General features: G+C 35.8%; 2 protein-coding genes, 1 long non-coding RNA gene and 1 other non-coding gene across 4 annotated transcripts; 2 read left to right on the top strand and 2 right to left on the bottom strand.

Moving 5' to 3' along the window:
• The first annotated feature begins 532 nt into the window (after positions 1–532).
• On the top strand, positions 533–612 carry TRNAL-UAG (transfer RNA leucine (anticodon UAG)). The gene has a single exon. It is a non-coding gene; the product is annotated as a tRNA-Leu (tRNA).
• Positions 613–1,251: 639 nt separating this feature from the next.
• LOC137732137 (uncharacterized) lies at positions 1,252–3,051 on the top strand. Its single transcript, XR_011068309.1, has 2 exons — positions 1,252–1,452; positions 2,724–3,051. It is a non-coding gene; the product is annotated as an uncharacterized lncRNA (long non-coding RNA).
• Positions 3,052–10,616: 7,565 nt separating this feature from the next.
• Positions 10,617–12,284, bottom strand: LOC137730875 (NAC domain-containing protein 83-like). The gene is made up of 3 exons (XM_068469866.1): positions 11,961–12,284; positions 11,369–11,655; positions 10,617–11,119 (listed from the first exon to the last, which is right to left on the bottom strand). Exons 1-3 carry the CDS (start codon positions 12,139–12,141, stop codon positions 10,820–10,822), a joined length of 768 nt encoding a protein of 255 aa, XP_068325967.1. The 5' UTR covers positions 12,142–12,284; the 3' UTR covers positions 10,617–10,819.
• An 11,974-nt stretch (positions 12,285–24,258) lies between these two features.
• LOC137732697 (glycerophosphodiester phosphodiesterase GDPD2-like) lies at positions 24,259–26,424 on the bottom strand. The gene is made up of 8 exons (XM_068471987.1): positions 26,137–26,424; positions 25,830–26,023; positions 25,583–25,642; positions 25,411–25,491; positions 25,116–25,316; positions 24,954–25,049; positions 24,677–24,873; positions 24,259–24,589 (listed from the first exon to the last, which is right to left on the bottom strand). The coding sequence occupies exons 1-8, from the start codon at positions 26,234–26,236 to the stop codon at positions 24,493–24,495; spliced, it is 1,026 nt and encodes a 341-aa protein (XP_068328088.1). The 5' UTR covers positions 26,237–26,424; the 3' UTR covers positions 24,259–24,492.
• Between the last annotated feature and the right edge of the window lie 345 nt (positions 26,425–26,769).

Raw genomic sequence — 26,769 nt, 5'->3', positions numbered from 1 at the left:
ATACGGACTTATTTGATAAATATTTCATTTTTTGCTTTAATCTTATTATAATGATATGGAACAAAAGTATGTGATATAATTGGAAGAAGTTTGAAGGATATATGGTGGAAGAAATGTGAAATGAATGTTAATGGAATGACACACAAAATAAAATTAAAACCCGAAACTCTTTTAACTTTCAATTAATTGTTTTCATGTATTCTCCTTTATTTCTCCCTCATCACTCCCGCCATGCCCTTTAATTTCATCATTCTTTACTTAAAACTTCTGTCATTTATTTTCCGTCTATATGAAGCATCAAACAATAAAAAATAAATATATGTGAATAAAAACGAAATTTTTATCAACGGAATATTGAATTAAACTTAGAAAGCGTAATCTCCGTGGTTTCATATGTGCGATTGACGAGTAAAATCAAACTCAAGTCAGAGCCCATAACATTTATGAAATGAAGTCACAGGACCCAAGAGCCCAGCTGTTAACAATCTTCAAACAATTACTTATCTAGTAATTAGGGAAAACATTTCCATGCGACGGTTTGGCCGAGTGGTCTAAGGCGCCAGATTTAGGCTCTGGTCCGAAAGGGCGTGGGTTCAAATCCCACAGCCGTCAAAATGTTTTTTATTATTTTTTGTATAACCATAGACTTATGCTGATTCTAACTCACCACTCTATTTTTTATCACCATTTAAGCTAACCGCAAACAATCACTCTCAGCTAAAGAAAATACGGACATTTTAAGTTCAAATTACCTTTCAGTAAAAAATGACGCTCACAAACCTCGTTGCATTTAATTAAGAAAGAACAATTTGTAGTTAAACGATGCAAAACAAATTTCTTTCTTTATTTTTCTTTGACATGAACAAAGATTTTTCTAATTAAATGGGCTAATGTGATATTTTGTTGGTGATACTGTCATAACCGCTACATATCACATGAATCATAATTTCATATTTTTGGGGAAAAATAATTTTCGCACATCATTTTTGTTTTTTTTTTACTCTTATTTAATTCTAGCATTTTGATACAAGAAATAAGAAATAATCATAATATATAAATAAATATGATTGTGCAGAAAGAGAAAAGAGATGTATGTAAATCATATTTCTCAGTATTTGAAAAGATCAGAGCCCTAGTTGGGGTCCAACCTAAATGGGCCAGATTGAACTATATGGAGCCCAATATCCGAAAGAGTAAGTAAGCCCAAATATTGTTTCCAAAGTGTAATGGATCAACGAAAAACCCAACGAATGCAAGAGGAGATCCAAAACGGAGAGCAAAAAGCAGGGGAGGAGGGAGAGGGAGGAGAGAGAGATGGCGGGTGCGTTTTGGGGGACGCGAGTGCTGGAGATAGTGAAGAAGCACGACTCCGGCGGTCTTGTTTGGAAGAGAATAAAGCTGACCACCACCCGTAAAGCCAACGCCAAGAAGCGCCTCCTCCGCGTTTGGCAGGTTCTCTTCTCCTTTCTTACTGTTCCATATCATTGCTGATCTGTCAGCCTCTGATTAGGGTTTTAGGGTTTAGGGTTTTACTGAATACTTGAAATTTTGGAGCTATTAATTGCTTGAAATCGGATTATTTGATGTGAAAAGTTATGTGGCGTGTAAATAGTAGTGCATAAACCTCAGCATTTGGTGAAGGGCTGTTGATTTTAGACATGTGAAAACTGAGAAATTTCCAGTTGGGTTTTCTAAATCATTAGTTTCAACATAAAAATAAGCGGAAGTGATTGAGTTTGGCGACTTTGGTCTCGATAAATGACCATAGTATTGGATTCAATGGAGTAGTGGTATCCTTTCATATTATTCATGTAATCGTAATTTCTGGTAGATTAACCGGGTGTAATAGATGAAATTCCCTACGAAGGAAACTGTGTGATGTATATGCAAAAGCTTGTTTGTTCGTAGTCATTGAGCTTAAACATGATTATCATCTAATGTGATCCCGCTAATACCAGACTGATTGTTTTTCCTTGGAATTCTATTTTCTTCAATCATCTTTTGGATCCTAATTATCAGTCATTGATTCAGTCTAATTCCATTGTGGTGTTTTTGGAGGTACCGAGGATTTATGCTACATTAGTAAGACATGCGTTACAAAACATTATATGGAGGGATTTGAAATGACTAGATGCAGGATTTATTTATGATTACTTGAAAGGAGTCATTTGAAAGTTCTTTGTTTAGCGGCTTTGAAATGATCATGTAGTGCATTTCAAACCCTCTATTTAATAATTTGTTGTGCATTTCTTACTAACGTAGCTTAAATTCCATGGCACTTGGAAATTCCTCATCCAGACACACCATTGTAGTTTTTGCGGGTTATATAATATTTATTCAATGAAAAATGTCAAGTGCAGGTTTTGGCTGCCTGTGGAGTCTATTCTGTACTATACGGGTCTTTTCACCTCTTATAGAATCCTGCCCATTTCAATCATAGTCGGTCTAATCCATGTGCTTATGCCTTTACCATCTCCCTCTAGTATCTGCTTCTGTTTACAAGAACGTCAGGTTGTGGGTTGTTCCATGAAGAGCTACTTCGTATATATACATCTAGATGAAAGCACCGCTAGAATATTGATATTGCAATGTACTTATGGAGTGTGTCTGATACTTGTACACTCAAAATTCTGTGTTGGGATTAATGTTGTGTCACAAAATTGGGTGATCTTCTGTTAGACTAGACTGATATTGAACTTCTGGAAATGCCACTTTCCTTGCAGAATGAAGCTGTCCTGAGGGCATGTGCAGAAACACCTTCACAGTCATCGGGTGCTGCTACTGTTGGAGTGTCTGAGAAAAAAAACACAGGTAGCCAATAATGTGAGTAAGGAAGCTAGGCAAACCTGGATGCATTGGTTCAGGAATAGCAATGCTATAAATGTCAACTATTTGTTATAATCTTCGACTGAATGCTATCGTGAACTTCCATTTTGATCTTTCTATTTCTAGAGTTGAGTGTTTAAGTCCTGGACTGAAAACGATTGTGGTCTTGTATAACGTGGATAACTCCGATGATCAATAAGACTATTCTGTATTGCTTGCTGTCAATGTGTATCTCCAATATGAAGCTTATTGGTTTATGGTAGCTGTATTGCCCGGTAGGAATGTGTCTCTAAGCATGTCATTCAGTAGTCAATGCCAAAACTAAGCTGGCCGTAAACTGAGATTGGCTGTCGGATTTCAGGACATCTTAAGTTACTTTACTTTTAAAACTCATGAAATGACTATTCTTTATGGAGGAAATATCTCTAGGCCTACTGTAATGTTTACGTCCAAATTGTTTGAAGAATTAGGAATTTTATTGTCGAAAGGGATCGTTTAGTGAAATTGCATCAGCAAGTTATCATTGCTAATGAAAAGTCCGCCCTTGGTTTGTAGGGCTGATGGAATTAGGTTATCTTTTAGGGAGGGAATCTTTGCACTCCCAACCATAGGATAATACCGAGCTTTGTCATAGGATGTTGTGTGGTCCATGTTTTTGTGTATATAAGATAACTGATATACCTACTGATGAAATGTGGACACAAAAAAGGCCGAAAAACGGGTTGAAAAATCCTTCACGTTCCCAACCCCTTCTGTAGTATCTAGTACCGTTCAACATCGGAAAACTTAATTAAATTAGTTCATTTTTCGTTGTCTGCATATGTCGCTATCAACTCATAGAATTTGAAGAGAGATGCTTGAGGCCATTCATTGGTGATGAGTTTATGGTTTTTACACGCAACCATATATGATTCCATTACATGAGCTTAATGCTCCTCCATATGTGTGTTCAATATCATATGTGCGTCTTTGTCTTTTATTTATACAAGATTTCTGCAGCAGGGAAATCTAAAGATATTTGACAAGTTAGTGCATCTTTGGATGTTGAAATGTCTCACTTTCTGCTTGCCAAAAAGATGGAAAATTGATCATCTTTTAGTGCAGGGAAGAAAAGGTGAGAAACTAATTGGTCATCGGGGAGGTTGTTGCCGTCCCTTGTTTCCTGTCAAGGAGCTCATCACCTCTAAATCCTTTAATCTTTAGGAAAGAAATAATTTCCGCTCGTTCGGGTTTTTCTTCTGCACACTTATGTTTATTTTTGCTTTTAACGCAAGTGTGCAATGGAGGCATGTGGAGAAGTTACTTCTCCTGAAATAAGCTCAGAGATAAACTTCAGTAGGGTTGCTCTTTTAAGGTGGATTAGCACAGAGTTGATTGGGACAAAAAAAACCCAACCTTTTTTGAGACCCACTCGAGTTTTTTACCCTCTTGAGTAGGAGAGATTTTTTAATGGGTTAGAAACACAGCTTGGTACACCAAGTGTCATAATACTGATGATTGAATGCTTTAAAACAAAATTCTAACTACTTATCTTATGACAATGAATATGCCGATTCGTGTTTTTGACACACTAAAAAATTTCTTAGAGGAAACACAAATATCATCGACCCCCATTTAATTCAATTAGGCCACATAATTTACATCTTTGTGCAACAGTTGGTATTAGCTTTTAAAATCTGTTTGAGGGGTTAGCTGTGGCAAATAGCTGCCGTGTGGGGAGGTATTTCCTTCTGCCATAGGGAACCTACCCACCTACTGAATGCCTCATTTAAATATACCAACAAAAAAATTATCCAACCCTCCCTCTTGAGATTCTCAAACATTGGATTCCTTTTAGCTGTGCAGTTTTAGTTCCATCTCTACTTCCCTTTGTCACAATTTGGGTAGGGACATATTTGTCCTAGTCCTTTGCCTAATTGACAAACTGTCTCTGTAGTTTACTCCATCTTTCTTTTGAACCCTTTAATTTATTACACTTGTATAGTTTTGTTGCGGGTGAATTATCCTGTCGTTCGTTATAAAACGAGCATGAGCCTTACGCTTCCCGTCATCCTATTCATGTAAGTTAAATTGAGGTTTACAATAATTAAGATTCACTGTGCATAACCATCTTGCTCGTTTGGCATGGAGTTCTAGAGAGAACCTTCATTAGCAATGGGAGGTCCACCCTCATTAATTTTAATGTTGGAGATTATTATTTTGATTAGTGTTTGATTTGACCGTGCCATTAGAACTGGTTTAAAAATTGGAGATGTCTCTGTTGCATAGATCCTAAGCAACCCCTCTTAAAACTTAATTTTTTCAAAAAAAAAAAAAAGAGGAAATAATATATAAAAGTGGTTGGTTGTGGAACTGATCAACATACACAAATGGATAAAATACATTCCCTGTCTGCTTGGTAATGTTTTTGAAAATATCAGAATTGCCCTTCCTTTGAGAGATGATAGAGACCACAAACTACCCCCTCACCCCCTCAATTCCTATGCGTTTCGAGGGCAGAAAATCAACTTTCATGACACGACATACTGTCGTTGTATTACTTTGTATCAATAATATAAAATTATATAAAAAAATTTGCCAAAAAACGTATTATTCTAATGAAACAATATAAAAGAATCTCTTTTTAAAATGTATTATTGACATGAAACACTACTGTGATAAGTCCCCGTCATAGACGTCCTTATGCGACGGGGGCAAGTGTATTTCTTTATGTGATTGACCTAATCAGTTTGTAGCTGTAGTGTGTGGTCTACCACGACGGCCCGCCCACGTGATCGACAATTTGAGAACCCAAGTCAGCAATCCACAATCCAATCCAATCCTCTCTCTCTCCCCTCTCTCTCACATACACACAATTTTTTTTATTATTTAATTATTTTTTGTGTGATGAAAATGAAAAGAAATATATAGAAAAAGTGACGTGAAGAACTCCAAAAGGAAAATAGGTGATTCTAAACCAGTGTCAAAGAAACATTGGCCGGCACATATTTTTATTTATTTATTTTCCTAAAATATATTTAATTTTGTAGGTTCTTCCCCTCTGTTCATGGCACGGCAAATTGGCAAATTGGCAAATTGCCCTCTCAATTATGCATTAATCAGGGGAGAAATGATAACGGAGCTCCCTCAAAATTAGACTTTCCATAAATTCTTTATCATCTTATTTTTTTACTTAATATATTTTATAATATTAGTTAGAAAATTAATATTAAACTGTAAAACGACAAATAATTCTAAAAAAAATTCTACTTTTAAAAAAGTTTCCGTAATATTTATGGGGAGTGATAATCAAAGGTTTAATCATATTATTATGCCGTCCTTTGCCCACTTGATGTCCACTTGGCACTGGATGATGGGGTTGTGGCCCATCCTCCTCAAACCTATCCAACCTACGATATCATCATCATCCATGCCTCATGTTTGTATAGGACAACAACCAATCTTGTAGGTTTTGTTCCATCATTTTTTTACAATTTTTTTCTCTTGTTCTTAGAATTGATCATGTTTATAAATTTACCTTTCAACTTCAATGAAAGAAGCTAAATTCAATGAGTTAAAAGCTCGTTTTAGATCGCTCCTTGTATTTTCAAATAGAAAATTAGATGCGTAAGGGGTTTATACTTCTAGATGATTCCTAAATAAAGAATTTTGAATAACTTTGGTCAGATATTGTATTTACACTCCTTTTCTTTCTCTTAGGGCTAGTTTGGTATTTCTGTGTTTTAAAAAAAAAACTGCATATGTTGTGCTGTAAAAATAAGTAGCTGTAAAATAAAGTAGTTATATATTTGGTAAACATTTTATTGTAAAAGTGCTTTTAACAAAAAAAAAATGTTCAAGTGTTTGATAAACTTTATATAAAACTGTTGTGAGTATGTTAAATGACTAAAGGGTATAATTTTTTAAATGGGATTTCTAGGATTTGCCGTGTCCTCCCCCCCCCCCCCCCCCCCCAAACACATGTCCCCCTCAACTTTTCATCACCACCCCACCACCGCCTTTTCTTCCTCCATCCCAAGCAATTGCTAAACAAAAACCGAAAATGAATTGTGAAATTTATGGGATTTTGATGTGGGCAACCTCGTCTTTGAGGATCTATCTTCAAATCGAAAAACCCAGTTGCAGTCGGATCTTTGCCATCGAAACCCGGTCTCGACGATTTGCTAGAGAGCTACACGGCGATGATTCTGGGGTATTTGGAATCGCCGGGAAACCCAGTTCCTCCTCATCCGACTCCAATCTCCTGAGTCCCTTCACCTCTGCCTTATCCCTCACCTCATCTCTCTGATGTCCCATCTCATCCGCCGCCATAACTCCACCACCCTCATGATCAAGACGTCCCTCCCCTTCACCTCCCACAACTATGAGCCACTATCGCACACGCTTGAAACCACTTCCAAGGAGCTTATGACGTTCTTCCACGACATGGCATTGATGCGCCAGATGGAGATCGCGAGAAAGAGAAAGAAGTTATAATTGGGTTTAAGAAAGTTTCATTAAACTTTACTGTTCATCTACCTACTTTGAAAAAAAGGCTGGTTTTGAGAAGCAGCAAAATGCTGCTTCCATTTTTTTGCTTATTTTGGCTGAAACTTTGAAAAGAAGCACTTATTTTTACAATTACCAAACACATTTTACATCCCAACTTTTTTTCATATTTGTTTTTTTATAATTTCAGATGTGCCAAGCTGGTACTTAGTATAACATAACAGTATCAAAGAGTTTTGAAAGTGACATGACTCTTTCATGAAGATGTTGTAATTATTAGCTATAGTGGAAACTGTCAGGGTTAAGAAGTTACAACCTTTCAAATAGGAACTTGCTAATCTATGAGTATACCATGAAGTTATAAAAGTTGTACCTATAAACCAATCCCATAAAATGAAATAGGCACAAGAAAATAGTACGAGCCCAGACCAACCTACAAAAACGAAGTGGTCCCTCCGTAACCAATCATCCATAATATCAATCATTCATCTTTGGTAAATTTACTAGGAGCTATATAGTCATAATGATCCTCCTATTCAACTACTTCAACCATTTTCGAACACCTCACAACATTTTTCGAACATTCAAGGCTATACCCATGTATGAGGTATATTATAAAAAAATATTCAAGCACAAATTTCTTTTTTCAACAATTAAGACTATACGCTCCATCTGTTATGTTAGTTGATTCTTAGTATTGAAAATTGTATAAAAAAATAATGTCACAGATCTATTACCTAAATTTTTTATTTTTTACTTAAAAAACAAATTGATGAGAAATTACGATTATCCGCTACCTCAATTTGGTTATCATTACATATTATGAGGAGGGATTCTATGATGAGTTGTGTGTGTACTTTGTGTCCATGGCATCCATAATATTTTACTGATGATTTTTTTGGGCCAATAATATTTTCTGGTGATGGAATCAACTACGTCAGGCTCGTGGCTCTTGCATGCGCGACAGGTGTGCAAAACATGCAGTAAATATAATTTGTATTAAAGTAATAATTAGGAACTAATTAATGATAAAATTATCAAAAATTAATGCAAGTCAATGTTTTTTTTTTTTGGTAAATAAAATATATTGATGAGAAAAAAAAGAATGCAAGTAGCAAAGAGTAGCTGAAAAAACAAACACGCAACAAAAAGCTGCAGCTAAAAGAAAAATAGACAGCAAAGTTAACAACGCTGCATCAAAGCAGCAAAAAAACACTAACTATTCGAAGTTATATTCCATTCCCGTAAAGTAGAGTCATTAGCAGCGGAATGGGTGATTTTCAAAGAACTCAATCAAAGTCTAATGGTGGACTTAAGTGAGTTGAGAACCACCACAACGGATTGACATGAGTTCTTGAATCTACGGTTGTTCCGCTCCCTTCAAACATAATACATTGTAACAGCAAGACTTAACTTCAAAACTATCAAAGATAGAGATTTTCCCTTGCAACGGCTATTAGCCCACATGACAAAAAGAGGCCAAGGGAGCCTTAGCCAAGGGACACCGCACTTGAATAGCACCGAAGACCAAATACCATCGGTAAAAGGACACTCAAAGAAGAGGTGGCAATGGGACTTCGTAGCACTAGAGCAGAGTACACAAGTGACAAGAAGCAAAAGTTAAAATTCTATCCATGGTAGAAAGCTTGCATTTAATAGCCAACCAAAGAATGAAGCTCATCTTCGAAATATTTTGATTATACCAAACAAGCTTAGACCAACCAATTGTAGGCTTGGATTGCCGAAACGTATCCCAAGTAGAAGCAGCGAGTAGATGCTAGTGGGACTCAGGAGGATTCTGGAGATTCTTTAATCACATATATTCATGCTATATCGTACGGTCATAAATAATTGTAAATTTTTTTATTTAAAATTGAATATAAACGGTATCTGATAAAAATTAGTCGCATGATGTATGATGAACGAATGTAATTAAAGGATCTTCAAGATCTTTACAAAGAAAATCCGACGAGGATGCTTACTCTAGTGGGACAATCTTTCCCCTAATCTGGGCTAATTTGTTGTCTATCAGAGTTATAACTCTGTTTGGATTAAGAATAAGAGGTATCGTTTACGTAAACTAGCAGGAATAAATGCGCAAGAAATCATGTGCTTTTAAGAAATTTAAGGTGTCTGATTGATGGGACGGATCCGTTTTCAAAACTTGGGACCCTCTCCCAACTGGCCAAATCCCATTTTTCTTTTCAATTTGCAGTGCTGGTCCCTGCTAAGCAAACATTCCACTGTATTTTTAGTCGCTTCTCTACTTTCACCAACTGGTCTTTTAGATTCAAAATTTAGTTAGCCCTGTTTCCCTACATCACCAACCTGCATTCGTACGAGAAAAACTTTTGTAAGACTATCTGATTAGATTAGTGTTCATATTGAATGAAATTAGCGTAAAGTTTTGAAACCAAAATACAATAGGTCTTGTGTGTTTCGAGATATACCTTACAAATAAAGATAAATATTGGTAGGATTTGTCACCATGACAGCTCTCACCCTAGACGAGATTAGTGGAGCCGAGTGGAACCCTATAATGATCCCCGGTTGCTCTACATAAGTTCTTGCCCTATAAGACCCCTATTTTTTTGTAAGACACTAAAAATAGTACAAAATTGCAACAAATGTTTGTGGAAAAACTAGGTCAGAATGTCTGTTTCTTGGGAATAAGATTCCGGGGTTTAATCTTCCATGATGCAGATTGGAGTGCATATGAAGATTTGCGAGAGAGAGAGAGAGAGAGAGAGAGAGAGAGAGCCGGCTTGGAATTTGATTCTTGGAGATTTGATTTCGAACCATCTGAAAACAATGTTTCGGAATTGGGTTCCTTTTGAGTGTGAATTTGAACTTTCCACAAAGGGAGAAATGGAACCTCGTGCGAAGGTGACGATCTTTGCAGAGATAAAAATTATTCTAAATTCTTTTGCTCCTCCCCAAATCTAAAGACTCCCTTTAGAAAATTTCAGGTTACATTTTTTACACTTTCACTTTGCTTTTTACTCCTCTTTGGATCACTTTTCAACACTTATTCCTTGAAAATATCATATCTTTCTATAAATAAATTCTGCTGCGTGAAATGCAGAAGAGCATGTTCAGATTACAAGGATTTTTTTTCAATATCTGAAGAGTATCGCATACTACCGAGCATTATGGAATTTTTGGATTATATAATTACCCGAAATCGTTCCAACCACTCAAACAAATAGTGAGAATGGAGAATTGTTAATACGCGAGAGTGCCACTGTTAGTGCTGAAATCGGGTCCAAACAAATGGAAATAGAATGTAAATACATCAGATATTAGAAAACGTGGGATTTGATTACATAAATTATAAAAACCATCCATCACTCTCCAAATTACGGACTACAAGTTACTTGCCGATTTTCTTCCTAAACTTGGATTTTTCCCAGATGTTTATTCTGATAAAGCAACCAGAAGAGCCCAATTACTGGAACATAAACGAACTAATTTAAGCCGATTATAAATTAATTAATTTAAACTGCTACTGTTTTCTTCTAATGAAACCTAAACTATTGCAACTACTGCTTTCTTCGTGATCATTGTCTACTTGCTCACTAGAAACCACATCTGTGATTCCACTCGACCCTGAGGAGGAAGAACAAGGTGCAAGGCTCAAATTTGCCCTGTCTTTCGTCATGAAATCGTAGAAAACAGGCCTCGAGTTCTTTGGTTTTCGAACATCGCAGGAGGGCTGTTGAACTTGCTGCTCCTCATTTTTGCCTCCCCTTTTCTTCAAAAATATGCGGCAAAGAACCCAGTTGTCCATTGGCACCACAGGGCTCTGCAACAACAAAATAGTAAAATAAAAATGTGTTCTTTGTGGTTTGGAGAGCAGAATTGAAGAAATATCTCAAATGGGGTTCTTCAAAATTGGGAGTTTAAGTTGGGGACTCGAAGATAATCAGATACCGTTCTGGCTCCAATCATAAAACATGTGACCAAGGATGACTTTAAAGCCTCCGCTGGGATCTTATGACAAAATAAACTGCTAATCTCATTGAAATAACACTAAATAGAACAAGAAGCTCACTTGGGTTGCATTCTTTTCTGGTGGGGCAATGGAGGCCGGATTTTCGGGCAAAACAAGGCGGTATTCGTGCATAATCCAATCGGTCCTAGTGCCATGGGGAGGCTTTCCTCTATAAAAAACCAGAGTTTTCTTAATTCCCACGACTTGGCCGCCCCTGCAAGTCACAATCTGCTTGTCCAATCCGGTCGCCTTCCAGTAACCAGAGCCCGTCGCTCTGTTCGATCGGTTCCCATTGGGGTACTTGGCCTCCCTAGTGCTGAAGAAGTACCTCTCTTGCGCACAATCACCTAAACCAAAACAAAACAAACCGAGTCTTTCAATTCTCCATCTAATTTCTTTTTAGTAGCGATTTTTGAGCTCCATTTCAAGCTCTCTGCGCTCCAAACTGAATACTTGACGATTTCCGCACTCACAGAACGAGTGCAGAAGCCGAAAAATGGGAGATTCGATACCATTTCCGTCTAAAACACGATTTGGGTTTTGATTGGTAGGCATTTGGCATTGTAGTTTGGTCAAACCAAATCAAAATTAAAGAAAAAAAAAATCGCTTCAAACGGAAGAAGTGAATTGCACGGAAAAGTGAAAAACCAACCTGGCAAATCCCAAGGGTCGGCCTTACAGACATCAACCTCCGGGATGATGGAGGCAGGCAAGGGGCAGGAGTAAACCTTGCGCCGCAAGTACTGCAGAACAAGCTCCTCGTCCGTCGGGTGGAATCGAAAACCGGGAGGCAATCTCAGCACACCATTCTTCACAAAATTAATCCTCTCCATGTCCGAGAAAATCCCAATGAACTGAAAAAGCTAAAGCCTTTTAGTCCGAGAAAGTCCAATGAACTGAAAAGGCTAAAGCCTTTTAGTCCAATCCCAACTCAGAAATCTAATCCTGAGCAAACACAGTCATGACAGGGTCTTATAGTCCGTTGGAGGATTGGATAATATAAACAAACGAGGTGATTGGACAAGAACAAGAGGGAACAAGAACAAGAAGGAACGAAGAGTCCTAACGGAAATAAAAGTTTGGAGAGATTAATGGTGGTGAGTTTCAAGGTGAGAAAGTGTGGCTTCTTTTATAGTAATGGGTGTTAGAGACAATGCGAGGAGAGAGAGAGAGAGAGAAGAGGACGCCCATTTGGCGTAAACAAGACTCAATCTCCTTTTCCTTGGACACAATTTTAACAAAACGTCGAGGGCTCTGCGAAAAGGTGAAAGTTTTTGCCAACTAAACGAAACCCAAAATCCTTTGAGAGAGAGAGGAAGACTTTCTTCTTTTGGTGTTCGACCTTTGTGTGTGTGTGGAAATAACCGAAGCTGTTAAAGCCCTTTTGGGTTTCTTCCCTGCCTTCCAAATCTCAAATTTTGATAAGAGTATGGTTTTGTTTTATCGTTTACCTAAATTGCCATTTTAATCCTTACCCTTCATGTTGCAAACTTGTATATTTTTTTGACGGTGGGGAGGTGCATTTTGGTCATCTCACAAAACAATTATATTGTGTACGTTGATTGGCTTCTTAGTTGTAATAGGTTATTTTAATAACTTCTTAGAATCACCAAAAAAAACTGTTTTTGCATATATGTCAATTTTGTGATTGACATGCGAGTAATTTTATGAAGATGTCATTGTAATTTTACTCCAAAGCAATCACATATTACTACGTAAGAAATCTTACATACAAGCCAATGCCTGATCGGTTTGGGACACTGCAACATTAGCAACGCTATTTTAAGTAGGTTTCTTTTATAGAATTTAGGGAATAAGCAATGCATGGCTCCTTACTTGCAATGAGATGCAGGAAAGCTACTCTCTACTTCCTGACATTGCAACATCTACCCTACCGTTCAACAACAGATGGACGAGATATTTCACTCTCGGTTGTGATTACTTGATTAGGCTTTGTCTAGAAACAAGTAAACTCATTCTATGACTACCCGAAAATCATGTCTTAATTCATTTATTTCGCATGCCCGAAAGTTTAAATGAGGCTTAAAAGTAACATATATTATCTCCAAATCACCATCAGACATATATAAACGTAGAAGCGAGTCTTAGAAGTAGCATACCTTATCTCAAATCCACATTTTAACACAATTATTAAGTTAACTTATTAAACTCAGAAAAGGAAATGTTTATGGACACATATGCAAGTAGTTTTTCTTATATGCTATTGTAACAATAGCAGTATTTCAAACCAGTAACACATTGTCATATATAAAATTTGATATCAGTGCATTATTAATTTAGAATACTGCTAGAATAACACCGTCGTCGTAGGTAGATTTTTCCGTATAATTGAGAGAGGAAATGCTTGAAGGGTATTATGGTCTTTGTACCGAAGACTGATGAGCAAAGGCCAAGCACCAGTAAGAGTAGAAGGTATTGGAGGAGGATTCTCTCCCCTCCTAATATCTCTTCTATTTTCTTTCTTTTTATTTGAATGATTATGGTTTAGCCACGTCAATATTTTATATTAATTTTTTATAAAGACAATAAGATCAAAAATAATATATGAAATAAGAGGAGGAAAAGAGATAAGAATACAAGGGGAGAAAATCGTACTTCAAATTATTAGTTGCAGGCAGCAAAGGGTTGCGGCCTGGTAAGGATGAAGTCACGTTATGTCATGCTGACAGCCGTACTTGACCAAAAGCCTTAAAAGTCATTGGGTGAAATTACGGTTGTAGCCTCTGTCATCAACAAATAGTTATGGTGCCATTTGCCAGGTAAACAAAAGGTCGGACTACGGAATATTTATGTCTGCAGTTTTTTCTTCTTCTTCTTTTTGGAATATTAAAGAACCAACAAAAACAAAACTGCCTAAATTTGTTGAGAAATGAGAATATTAGGCTTTTATTTTTGTAGTTTTTTATTTTTATCTTTCATTCAAGAAAGTAAACCATTGACGACACCGACGGGAAAGACAAATGTTAATAAAAAGCTGATTATTGTATGTTTTTAGAGGCCGTACTTGATTCATCCGCCCCCTTAAATTTACAACTTAGAAAAAAAAAATTAACTATTTTGGACCCTTTTATCATGTCGCTACCAGCCAGATCAGATATGACCGGTTGAAGAAAGAAGAAATGGTCTATGAATGATTAAGCGAGACTTTGCCTTAGAGACTAATGAAATGCGACCTAGAAATTTTATTACACAAAAGTTATTTGAAGACCTCTTGCTTCTGCTTCCCTACTTACTTTTGCTATCACCTCCACAACTTTCAATCTACTTGCTTATATGGAGATCAATAATGGGCAGAAGGGCTTTATACAAGACCGCATAGCGGGAGAGAGGGAGCCTTTCTTACCTGCTTCTTAACAATTTTTTTCCGACGAGAAAACATTTGACTTCTTAACTTTTCGATATCTATGGTGTCGAAAACAAGAAAAATTTTACCAATTTCTTTTTTTAATCCTCATAAAATGGAATTATTTGAAGAACGTTCAGATATCCTTCTTATTTATCGGATGCTTCATAAGCTAAAAATATATGCTCGATCCGACGTGAGGGGGGCTCTTACCAAGTACACAAGGGGGAGTGAGAATAATAGGCTTTCATGTACTTATTTCTACGCAGTTTCGTTTTATTTACAATTTAATATTCTTTCTTAGTTGTGTCTTACACAATTAAAAATATCTTTTTATATCAAATTTAATATTATTAGTCCACTTATTCCTCTTCACTTGTAAAGAGGTTTTAGGTTTAATTCTCGCTACAGATGAATTTGAATCATATTATTGCTAACATATTGTGAGGATAAACTCACCCCCCTCCCCCCCCCCCCCAAGGTAGTGTAGATGTCACATCCCGGCCTGGGCCCCACCACATCCCGGGCTCGACTCAATCTCACGGTTTTGTTTCTGGGAACTCACAATCTCACGGTTTTGTTTCTGGGAACTCACACGAGGGGACTCACACGAGAACTTCCTAGTGGGTCACCCATCTTGGGACCCGAAGCCAATAAGCTCTCAAAAGACCTCGTGTTAGGTAGAGATGGGAAAATACATATAAGGCTTACAGGATCCACTCCCCTGGGGGATGTGGGATCTCACAATCCACCCCCTTAGGGGCCCGACATCCTCGTTTACACACATCCGGCCAGGGATTGGCTATGATACCAAATTGTCATATCTCGGCCCAGGCCCCTACCACATTCCCGGCTCGACTCCACTGTAGCACGATAATGTTCGCTTTGGGCCCCCACCACGCCCTCACGGTTTTGTTTATGGGAACTCACACGAGAACTTCCCAATAGGTCACCCGTCCTGGGATTGCTCTTGCGCGAACTCGCTTAACTTCGGAGTTCTTACGGAACCCGAAGCCAATGAGCTCCCAAAAGGCCTCGTGTTAGGTAGAGATGAGAATATACATATAAGACTTACATGATCCACTCTTCTGGACGATGTGGGATCTCACAGTAGATAATATTGTTTGTTAAAAAAAATATATATATATATATATATTATTAGCCATTTCAAATGTTTAGTATCATGGCAAAAAATAAAAGATAATTATATTAAATTTTTATCTTTTATACAACAATATAGCTTCACTAAATCGTCTGCGATTTGGGTTAAGCCAATGAAATATTCACAATAAATTGAATTAGAACTCGTTGTTCAATCGAATATAAAATTTCTAAATTATAAATAAAAAATTATCATTAAATTATAATATTAGGAAATTGTTATTGGCACTCCAAAAATCTCATTTTGCACTTTAAACTTTATATAATTAGAAAGAAAAAAACACTTGTGAATAGTGTAGAATGAAATTTATGGAGTACTAATAACAGTTTCCTAATATTAAATGATAGTAGTCTATTTATTTGAGGTTAGCCAAGTACTCCCGACTAGAAAGGTTAGCCAATGCTTCAATGAGTACTTAAAAGTTAGAAGTGTAACTCTTTTAACAATCTCTTTGGTTACGTAATAACCAAATACCGTTGATGTTATTCCATATAAAATCCATCATAAGATTTTGGCTTCATTTTTTTCTTTCAAGTTTCTATCAAAGATCTTATTAGGTTGTTTATAATTGTTAATTTTCATTAAGCATGGATCCAGTTATATCGAAACAATAACAACAAAGTCTTATCCTACTAAGCGAGTTGGCATTATGAATCCTAGAACGCCAGTGCGTCAGTTTTGCGCCAAATCTTCTGTTATCTTCAAGTACTTCATGTCTTCTTTAGAGTTTCTTATAAGTTTTCATGAGTCTTCCTCTATCATTTTTGCCTGTAACCTCTATCTCATAATCGTATTTTCTACCCAGAGCATCTTTAGGTATTCGACCACAAAATTTGGGATACTAACATCAAGGCTCATAATCTTATGACATCTTAACTTAAAATAGGTGGATTAAAAGAAAGTTGTAAGTATTTGGTTGGACAATTAAAATGAAGAATATAAGTATGGCATAATATCTTCAGCCACCTAAGTTACTTGCCAAAATAGATCAAACCATAAATAATTGAATTATAAAAAAATTATATATATTAAAAAAAAAAAAGAATCATATCATGCAAGGAATATTTGGCAGCAAATCAATTAATTTCCAAAATATTCATTTCTTTTTATTCCCCTTTACAAAATTTTAGTCAATATTAAATGGGGACCAATATTTGTTTTTTATGGGATTGTAGGCTGCACGCATAGGGATGCGTGTTAAGCTAATTTGAATATTTCATACAAATAAGAGGTGGTTTGACAGTACTTTTAAAATCTTGAAAGCATTTTTGAAATTAATTTTTGATAAATATACATGTAAATCTTGAAAAGGTACTAAAAATGATTTCTGCAAAAAATACATAACTATTACAATGCTTATTACAGATAACATTTCGAATGTTTTTGAAATCTAAAAATATTTTTTAAAAGCACTTTAACCATTTTAAAAACAATTCTAATAAAGTCTTATATCTGTACGTTTCATCTTTTTGTGATTAGGGAAAAAGGATAATTTTGGTTGAGTATGACAAGGGTGTTATAGTAATTATGATGATGTTATGGCTCGTGGTGGGGGGTGGGTGGGTGAGGGAATAAAGTTCAGGGACCTACTTGCCTCCAAGACGAAGGGCACCCACGTCGGATTTAGGGAAACTGACAAAAGTGCCACCTTCAAGCAATGCCCCATTTCAAGATTTCCTCAATCTTCTTGTCTCGCTATTTTCGATCAGTTGGAAATTTTAGGAGAAATCATCTAAACAATCTATTTTCTTGAAAAGACACTCCTCTCCTTCCACCCACAGATTCTAGTCCTATGGTTTTCTTTCTTCTTCTACTACAATAATAAACTTCTTTTGATATAAAACAAAAGAGCTAGATCCACTCACATTTTTTTTTTCACTCACCTTATTATCTTACTCACTACTAAAAATAAAAAACGAAAACATTATTTTCCCACTATTGTTGTTCCCAAAATGACCTTCACATTCCAGCACACGATCTGGTTCTGCCTCTCGTTGCCGTCTTCTATTTGCCCCCACTCTTTCAGTATTGCCTCTGCCTTTGCAAAACCTGGATTGAAGCACTCATGGGTCTCTCTATAGGACAGTTGCTTGCCTGTTTAAAGGGTTTTTTTTTTTTTTTTTTTTTCTTCTATATATATAGGACTGCGCTTAAGGGTGGGCAAGGTCTAGTTCGGCCTTGTTTCACCTTCAAATCAGAATCGGAAAATATTAACGGTTCGATTTGGTTCTGCTTAAATTTATTACTAAAATCATATGGTTCGGTTTATACCGGTTTACGGTTCTAACCAAAATTATAAATATATAATTTATATATTTGTTTTGAATCTTCTACTTTCAATTCCAAACACATATTTCAACCACAAATTCAAACAAATTTGAGTCCCACTACTAGATCTATAACATTTGTGACCGGAAGATAGAAAATTTACATATATATAAATCAAAAGATAAAAAGTCTCAGATCAAGACCAAAGTGTACATCCTAAAATGAAATTAAAGTGTACATAATGCATAAAGATAAATGAGGAAACGAAGAGAGGAGAGAGTGGGATGGAAATAAGAATGTGAACCCACGGCCATAGTTGAATGGATGAGGTGAGATAATTACCAAGGTTTTGGCTTTTGGGCTTGAGAAATTTTTATATAGATTTTTAGTTTGAGCATATAAAATAAGGGCTATAGAATTAGATTTTTTTTAAAAATTAATATAGACGGTCTGGTGCAGTTCTTATGGTTCTTGAGAATTAGAAGCCGAAACTGGAACTGTTTTAAACCGGTTTGGTTTGGTTCAGTTCGGTTCTGATCCAAGTTTAAACGGTTTTGGTCAACCTGGTTTCTTACGGTTTTTTTTTTCATCCGATTCTGTTCGATTTCACAGTTTCTCAGTTTTTAAATCAATATTGAAAATTATCACAATTCTCCGTAGCTTGCACTTTGGATTGCTTCTTTGTCTTTATATGGCATTTTGTTAAGGGGTGAACTTGTAAATACAATTTTGAATAAGAAGCCGGTGAGGACATAAGATACAGGGGTAAACATATCGACACTCTAAAACAAAAGTAAATCAGTATTTTGCACTTATTACAGTAAAATCTCGCTATAGTAATACTTCGTATAAGAATAAAACTACTCTCACCATGCAAATGTTCAAAATAATATCTAACTAGTCATTCAATTTGCCAAACAAGAGCATCATATTATTCTGTAGTAAACCGGATTCTTCAGGGGTAGTTTTGGAATTATAAAACTGGAGTGGGGATAACGTGGGCCGGTTTAGATAGTAGTTAACCGGAGCATCAAACATTGACAAATGAAAGAAAAGCCTGAGTCCGTAGGCGTAGGGAGAAGGGCAACCCTTTTATCACAAAAATTAAACAATTTTGTCGACCGAATTATAAAATAAAAAGCGAGCCTTTTGTAAAAAGAAAGTATTAAATAAAAAAGGGAATATCACAAGAAAATGAAAAAAAAAAAGTTCTTCTCAGCCAACCTGTAAAAATAAATTATAAAAAAAAATATGGAAGGAATAGTTGGAGCTGGATTTCGTAAGCCGAAATGCGGCTGTGATTTTTTATTTGTTATCTATTTTTTAAAATTATTAAATTAATTAATATTAGGTTTTGTTTTTGTGTAGAGTGAGGGTCAAAGGAGGTTGCGTGTGGGTGTCGAAGAGAGTTTTGATGAGAAAAAAAGAGAAACGTCAAAGGCTGCAATTATTGTTTTTTTTGAGTAAAATATGTTGTTCAGTGGAAAATGCCTTTCTCTGCTTCCTTCCTCCTTCTTCGACCCAATCATATTTTCCATTACTCTAATAATCTTTCAATTTAATTCTTTTTAATTTTTTAATTTGGGTCTTGGGGGTTGGCTACTTGGCTTGGTTTTTCTTCCTCTTTGCCTCACTCCTTTTACTTTTAATGGGAAATTTATCTTCTCGGGGTTGCCCCCCATTACAAGCATCCTAATGGCCAACATACACTACATATATGCACACCATGCCATGAATAATGAGTTAGGCATAAACCATCTTTTGAAATTTGAGTTGGAGAAGTCAATAAATAGGGTTACTTGGAAAGAAAAACAGCCCCTATGACATGTGAATTTAGAGAATGTTTGCACGATTTTATAGAGTATGGATCTCTCAAATCTAAATTCTCACATCTCTTTTGTTTTATAGAGAAGTCAACACAAGATCGTGACATCGTTTAATCGTGACAGTTCAAATAGGAGGGGACTAGAGGGAGGGGGCAGAGCCCTACTCTCGATTTTTTTGTCACATGATATTCATTATTCTAGGTTCACGTTATTATATATATAGACGGTAATGTTAAAATATGTTATAGACCAAGTTTAAGTACTAATGAATACATGCATGTTATAATATGAATGAATTGGTAAGAGTACTTATAGGACGGTGGCATTGACGGGTCTAATTGTACCCAAGGTACACGTTATAATATGGATGAATTGGTATGAATACCTATAGGAAGATGGCATTGGCTGATCTAATTTTACCCAAGGTGCACGTTATAATATGAATGAATTGGTATGGGTACTTATGGGACAATGCCATTGACTGGTCTAATTGGACCCAAGGTGATGCATGCCTCTTGTTCTAAAAAGAAGTGTTGCTAATGAAGTGTTTATCTTGGTAATAAACTAGTGGCAAAGTAGCTTTTTAAAGGCCTAATAGTATAATTAAAGAATAATTGACAATTAAACAGTACAAGCAACATATTATATTAGGGTTTAATTATTAGCTGGAAAGAGAGATCACCGCTCATCACCAAGTAGAAGTGCAGTTTGACGGGTAAGAAGAAAATAGTGCTCACTCCCCTTTTACGTCAATGATTTTAGTATTATTTGTGCTCTTCTTCTTCGCAGGGCATCATTTCCCATTTTCTAAGTGCGTCTCTTTACAACGACAGACTTAACTTTCATATTTGTCGCAAGTTTATAATATACATTTTAGGGTTTTGTGGAGTTCAATGAACTTGATAATTAACATATAGTTTTGTCCCAGAAGAAAATGGATGAGTGATGTCATATCATGCTATTTAAAATACTTCCAAACAATCGCTTGTAACATAGACAACTGACACACAAATATATTTTGTGTATATACTCTAGCACTGATTAATTAGTAATTTAATATGTATTAACCGTTTGTTAGGCTTGCTCCACATTAATTAGTTTTCATAATCTAAACCAACCATGGCTTTAGGCTTTTACTTAAAGATCATCTTTATAACATTTCATTGAAATGAGAACAAGTCTAGTTATCTACTTGTGACCTAATAAACAGAGGAACACAACACAGTGTTGTTTATAAACAATGGAACATTTACAATAATAATTAAAGAGCTAGACGATTTCGATTTGAATGAATTTTTACAAGAAAGATTTATGAATGAGTACCTAAAAAATAAACTATTCTAGTCATGAGTTTACTCTGTGAATCAAGTACAAATGATTAATTATCTTCGTGTCATATATTACTATATATAATTAAATGATTATTGCTTGAATACTCCTGTATATTTAGTAATTATAAATTACTCTATACGGCCCTGTTTCATATAAGGCTTCAATGTCAAAATGGTCCCTGTATTTTACTTTATTGGCCAATTTAGTCCATATGTTTTCAATTTGGTCAAATTGGTCCCTGTGTTTACATCCTTAGCCGATTCAAGACAATCCGTTAAAGGACCATTAAAATTGACATGTGCCAAACATGTGAGAGGACAAAAATGTAATTTCATGTACACTCACTAAATATATACGATGCCTACCTTTAAAAATTGTCGCTTCATTCAATTCACTTGAGTACTATGCGATTTAGGACATGTCAATTGTAACTGTCTTTTAACGGATTGTTATGAATTGGCTAACAAATGTAAACACAAAGACCAATTTGGCTAAATTGAATACACATAGACTAAATTGATCGATAGAGTAAAACTCATGGACCATTTTGACATTATACATTCATATAATATATACACCAAATATTGTAACCATGTTTGAGTGAAAATAATATAGGTGTGAATGTGATGCATCAACAAGTAAATAAAATATCCAATGGGAGTCGAATTTCTAGAACAAATTAAGGGTTAAGGGTTAAAATATTCAAAAGTTGCCATTGATTTCAAAGTTGACCAACCTATTGTTTATGTTGTTGACGTAGCTGCCTTCGAGTGGTCATTACGTGTTACACATGCACTGCGCATGCAGTGATCGACTGACCTCATTTTCTTCATTTTCCAGCTAAAATATATTTGTCAACCAACCGAAGCAAGCAATCGATCAGATTAATGTCTGCAAAGACACATATGTAAGCCTCAGGTTAATGGAAAAAAACACTGCCTGATCATAAAATTAATAGCTGTCTTTCTTCACTTACAGGCAAACACGACATAAGATCATTTTCAACCTTTAAGCTAAAATCTAAAATTTTTAGCCTAAAAAATTTAAGTTTTAGCTCTCCAACCCTTCTGATCTAAATTTTTTAGCCTGAAATTATTAAAGATTAAATTTAGGTTAATTTTTTCTTTTAAAGTAATTAAAAAAAAATTATGAACATCTTAACCTACAAATATTTAAATTTCGATAAATATTGAAAAATCACTAAATTTGGGTGAATTTTGAGATAAATATTTTTTTAAATTATTTTAACCGTTGAATTTAAATTTGGACCGTTAGATCTTTTTTTACCGTTAGATTTGATTATACTCGATCTTAGCCGTTGGATTCAATAAATCCTGGGAGACAGGCCTTGTGGGTAGGGTCCCGTTGGTGGTGCTCACACCATTTTTTGAGTTAAATCTTGGTGGGAATTTGGCTTTTAGCTTTTAGTCCAGACATTTAGCATGTGTTGGTTGGGTTTGGGGGGATGAATAAAACCTAAAAAATATCATTTAGCCCAGGATTAAGTTTTGGTCTAACCAACAACAGACATTCTTCGTATACAAGTAGTCGTCGAATTGATGTCTTGAACACATGAATATAGCTCAATAGGGTAAGCTCGAATCTAAGTTAGATTTTGCGTGTGATTAGAATTATCACACGCTTAAAAAAACAGAGGTTGAAGAATTTATTGTTCTCGAGGTTGAAATTTGACAATTAGAAGCCTTGTGCATGGATTTTCGAAGTAAAAGTTGTATTTTGCTTTGTTGGGCTGATTTTTTGCTAGCTTGTTAATTTACAAATGATTACGATACAATTATATAAACGTCGAACAAAGTTTATGAGGTGATGATGGTACAATGATGGTACTAATCCTATATAATGTTGTTGTCCTGACTTTTCTACTTTTTTTTTTTAATTTTAAATTCTTTAAATTTATTATTATTATTATTATTATTTTAATACTTATACGTATCAAACAACGTACACGAACCGTACTTTTCTTTCTTTGAATAAGTACTTTTCCTGAACTGCCAACTTTGGAATCAAATGCTTTGCAGTGCACGCTAGAGAGAAACTTCCTCTCCTCCTGAAAAGGCCCATCAAATGCTAACAAAAAGATGGGCGTCTTTGGGCGTGTCAACAAACTGGCCCACTTGATGATGTGTGTATCACCCTCATTGTAAAGAAAGATCTTTCAATGTATTCGAAACACAAGTAAGACATCATATGTAATTATACAATTGGAATGTCATTTGAATTTTTTTTTTCCACCAATTGTATACTAACGTGTGGCGTACCGCCTCATGTTCTGGGGGCACATAAATATCTCTCCATTGTAAAGTTGCGTCTTTTTTAGACCTCGTTCCAAGAAATTAAGAGGGTATTTGTATTCTTGTTTTAGAAGCAAAGTACTTGGTCACTTTTAACTTTGTTCCATTTTATAGGGGTTATAGGATATTTTTTTTAACCGTAGAGTACGATTATTTAGGGTCTAGACATACAAAATCAATACATTTGTTAACATATAATGATCTAGCTCACCTCAATTAACGAGGGTTGGTTTTGTGTGTGTAAGTGGAATTATTCATATATTGTAATATTTGAAAGAACAAGAGGCACTGAACCTAGAATCTACAACTTTTAATGTAGTATGAGAATTGTTATTAGAATCGAGTGCAAAAGAAGTGCCAAGAATATTTCCTTTAATATTTATTATAACGGAGGTTGAGAGGGGATACAAATAAAATTATTCAGATCAGCAGTTAAGTTTCTCAAGTAGTACTTATGTGTTACGCATGTTCAAAGAAAATTGTATGTCGATTGTAGCTTAGTTGATTAAGCTTGCACCTAAAGTCTCGATTTCAAAATTGGACTAGAGTTGGTAAAACTTGTGTCCAATTTAGCCCAACCCCGTCAAGTTAGACGTGCCCCTCAGATTTGCTAACAAGGCCTGGTATTTTTTTTCCTGCAGGCCTAATCTGCTTAATTATGTCGTTTGAGCACACAATATATTCCAAAATTCATTGTCGATTAAAATTTGAACTCCAAACTCATCTTCCATTTGGGAAACCATTTGGATACAACCAAAAAACAAAAACTAAGGTATGGTCAGTAAAATGTTGCTCTGTACACAATTTTTCATCTGGTTCTGGCCACGTTAATTGGCCCTCAACGTTGTATCTACTATGGCATAACCTTTCCTGCAAAAGTTCCAAGTCTGTCCTTCTGTGACATGAATTCGGGTTCAGTTCTAGTCGGAAACCGCCTCTGTGATCTCTCGGACAAGGTCAACAATCACTCCCTCAACCCCCATTAGAAGTTGCATGTATACAGCATCTGGCACATTGCTGCAAGTTCACAAAGGATATGATCATATCATTAGATGGATAAGTACTTCTGATCTGAAAAGTGCTTTTACCAAAGTGATGGCTTACTTTAATTGTCCATAGGTTATAATGCAAAGTTTGGCCTGTTTAATCTTAGTCACTGCCCCTGGATTTCTCATGATAGCTTTTACTTCTGATACAATTCCTTGCAAACCACCTCCCAAACACACCTTCATGGCCTCTTCCAGCGAATTCCTTCGAACATCCGTGTAAATTTCAGACCCTCCGTTAGTGAGGAAGTAAACCTGGATTGCATCCAATGCTGGTTCAGAAAAGTAGACCATTTTCAATACGCTTCAACATAAAGTTTAGAATGTGATCTTACAGGGTATGTGGTCTGCAATTTTCTCATCAGCAATGCAGCATCAGGCTGAAAGCTCGAAAACAGGATCGGTCTATCTTTCGCGTACTTAGTCACCACCTGTTTAAAGAAATCTTAGTACATATTATGTCCTATAGAACACGCTGAGCAATTAGGCATCCTTACCTGCAAAATTACTTGAAGAACATGTTCGAGTTTTTCTTCTTTGTAGACAATCTGATCATCGAACTTCAATTCAATGTTAAAACCCTTGGAATGCTCAACTTTCTCGAACACCTCTTGCAATGTGCATAGCGAGTCATCCTGTTCTACCTTCCAGTCAAAAATCCTCCCATCTTTTATTTTTCTGACCAAGGGCCTCCCCACCTGCATTTGAATGAATGAAAAAATAGACTTATTAACAGAACATCCACATACATTTTATCGATTTGGAATTGGAAAAAATAACCATTTGTGTTACCTTTCCGGCCTCTTTCTGGGGTCCGTAGGAGAGAAATTGTAGCAGAGTAATGTCTGTAACCCTTTCCTCCTTGAAAACACCCTGAAACAAAATTACATATAACATCAATAGTCAGCAGGAAAATAAAAATCAAGGAATTCAAGGGTCTGTTTGATAATAATTCCAAACTAACCTTGTCCTTGGCGCCAATAAAGTTGTCATGAAAAATGACCGGGTAGTCATCCTTGGTCACCTACAAAAATAGCTTTTGTTTACAATTTTCCCTAATTGTAAAACCAAGAAATTGAAACGAAAAGAAAGAAAAAAGAAGCAGAACAATTAGTACCCTCAAATCAAAGTCTGCTTCTCTTAACTAAGTTTGTGACTTTGATCAAATGTTTTTTTTTGGGTACCCAAAGAAGCACAAAGATGATGCTCACCTGAACGTCGAACTCGACGAAATCGATCGGGAACTGAGCGGCGGCATTGAAGGAGAGAATGGAGTTCTCTTTGATGGATTTGAGTTTTGCGTCAGAAGACTGCAACATGTTCATCCCGCTGCCTCTGTGTCCCATCACCACGAACTTTGGCCATTTGTATCCCCATTTCATTTCTTCACCCTCATCTTTCACACCTATTCACACAAAAAAAGTGGAAAAAAAAAAAAACCCCAATTCCAAAAATCAGATTCCTTTCTTTTTTGTTTCTTGAATTCCAAGTAATTAATTTGATGGCAAATGCCGTGACCTTGAGCCAACCACGGCGAATATACAGCCAATGCGGCAGTATTTTCTGTGACTTGATCGAGGTTTGGAACATTAGAGACATGAACGGCCTTCAGAGCCATTGATTTTTATCTTGCAAATTTGCAGACTTGCAAAAATGCAAGCTTTGGGAATTCAAGAGAAATGAGGACACTAAGAAAAATTGGCACTCGGTTTTGAAGAACACAGAAGCTTGGGACATGTTTGGACAGTTATAGCGGTATTTAAGAAGGTTCAAAATAGTGTGATTGAATCGCTAGAAACTAGAGATAGAATCGCTAGAAACTAGAGATAGAATCTTCCATTCCAAACATGCTAATTTTGTTTTGAGATATTTCATTATGTTCATTGAAAGAACGAGAAATTTGCGGGGGTTTCTAAATTATTTTTGTTCTAAAAGAATATGCTAGTTCATATCTTGTTTGTCAGGTCCGTTTTACGTGTTTATGAGATATCTTTATTTGTGAGGTCAATTTGAACTTTTCAAACAACAAATTAACTTAACTTCATTTAGTATTTTCTATTTGGGCCTAATTAGGAATTGCGCGTTTTTGCCCCAAGTCTACATTGGCCATGCATATCCAAAATATTGCCAAACTGGCAAATTTAATTAGCA

The sequence above is a fragment of the Pyrus communis genome, chromosome 4 (genome assembly GCF_963583255.1).
Source record: "Pyrus communis chromosome 4, drPyrComm1.1, whole genome shotgun sequence".
NCBI classification, from domain to species: domain Eukaryota; kingdom Viridiplantae; phylum Streptophyta; class Magnoliopsida; order Rosales; family Rosaceae; genus Pyrus; species Pyrus communis.
Note: the sequence above shows the minus strand (reverse complement) of the source record. Positions and strands in the feature narration are given on the sequence as shown.

Excerpts from the sequence above, each read along its gene's own strand:
- LOC137732697 (XM_068471987.1), bottom strand. The coding sequence starts at position 26,236 with ATGGCTCTGAAGGCCGTTCATGTCTCTAATGTTCCAAACCTCGATCAA. Across the intron at positions 24,874-24,953 it reads AATTGCAGACCACATACCCT|GTTTACTTCCTCACTAACGG; the intron begins GTAAGATCACAT and ends GATGCAATCCAG. Across the intron at positions 24,590-24,676 it reads ATAACCTATGGACAATTAAA|CAATGTGCCAGATGCTGTAT; the intron begins GTAAGCCATCAC and ends GTGAACTTGCAG.
- LOC137730875 (XM_068469866.1), bottom strand. The coding sequence starts at position 12,141 with ATGGAGAGGATTAATTTTGTGAAGAATGGTGTGCTGAGATTGCCTCCC. Across the intron at positions 11,656-11,960 it reads CGACCCTTGGGATTTGCCAG|GTGATTGTGCGCAAGAGAGG; the intron begins GTTGGTTTTTCA and ends GTTTTGGTTTAG. Across the intron at positions 11,120-11,368 it reads CAGAAAAGAATGCAACCCAA|AGCCCTGTGGTGCCAATGGA; the intron begins GTGAGCTTCTTG and ends TTGTTGTTGCAG.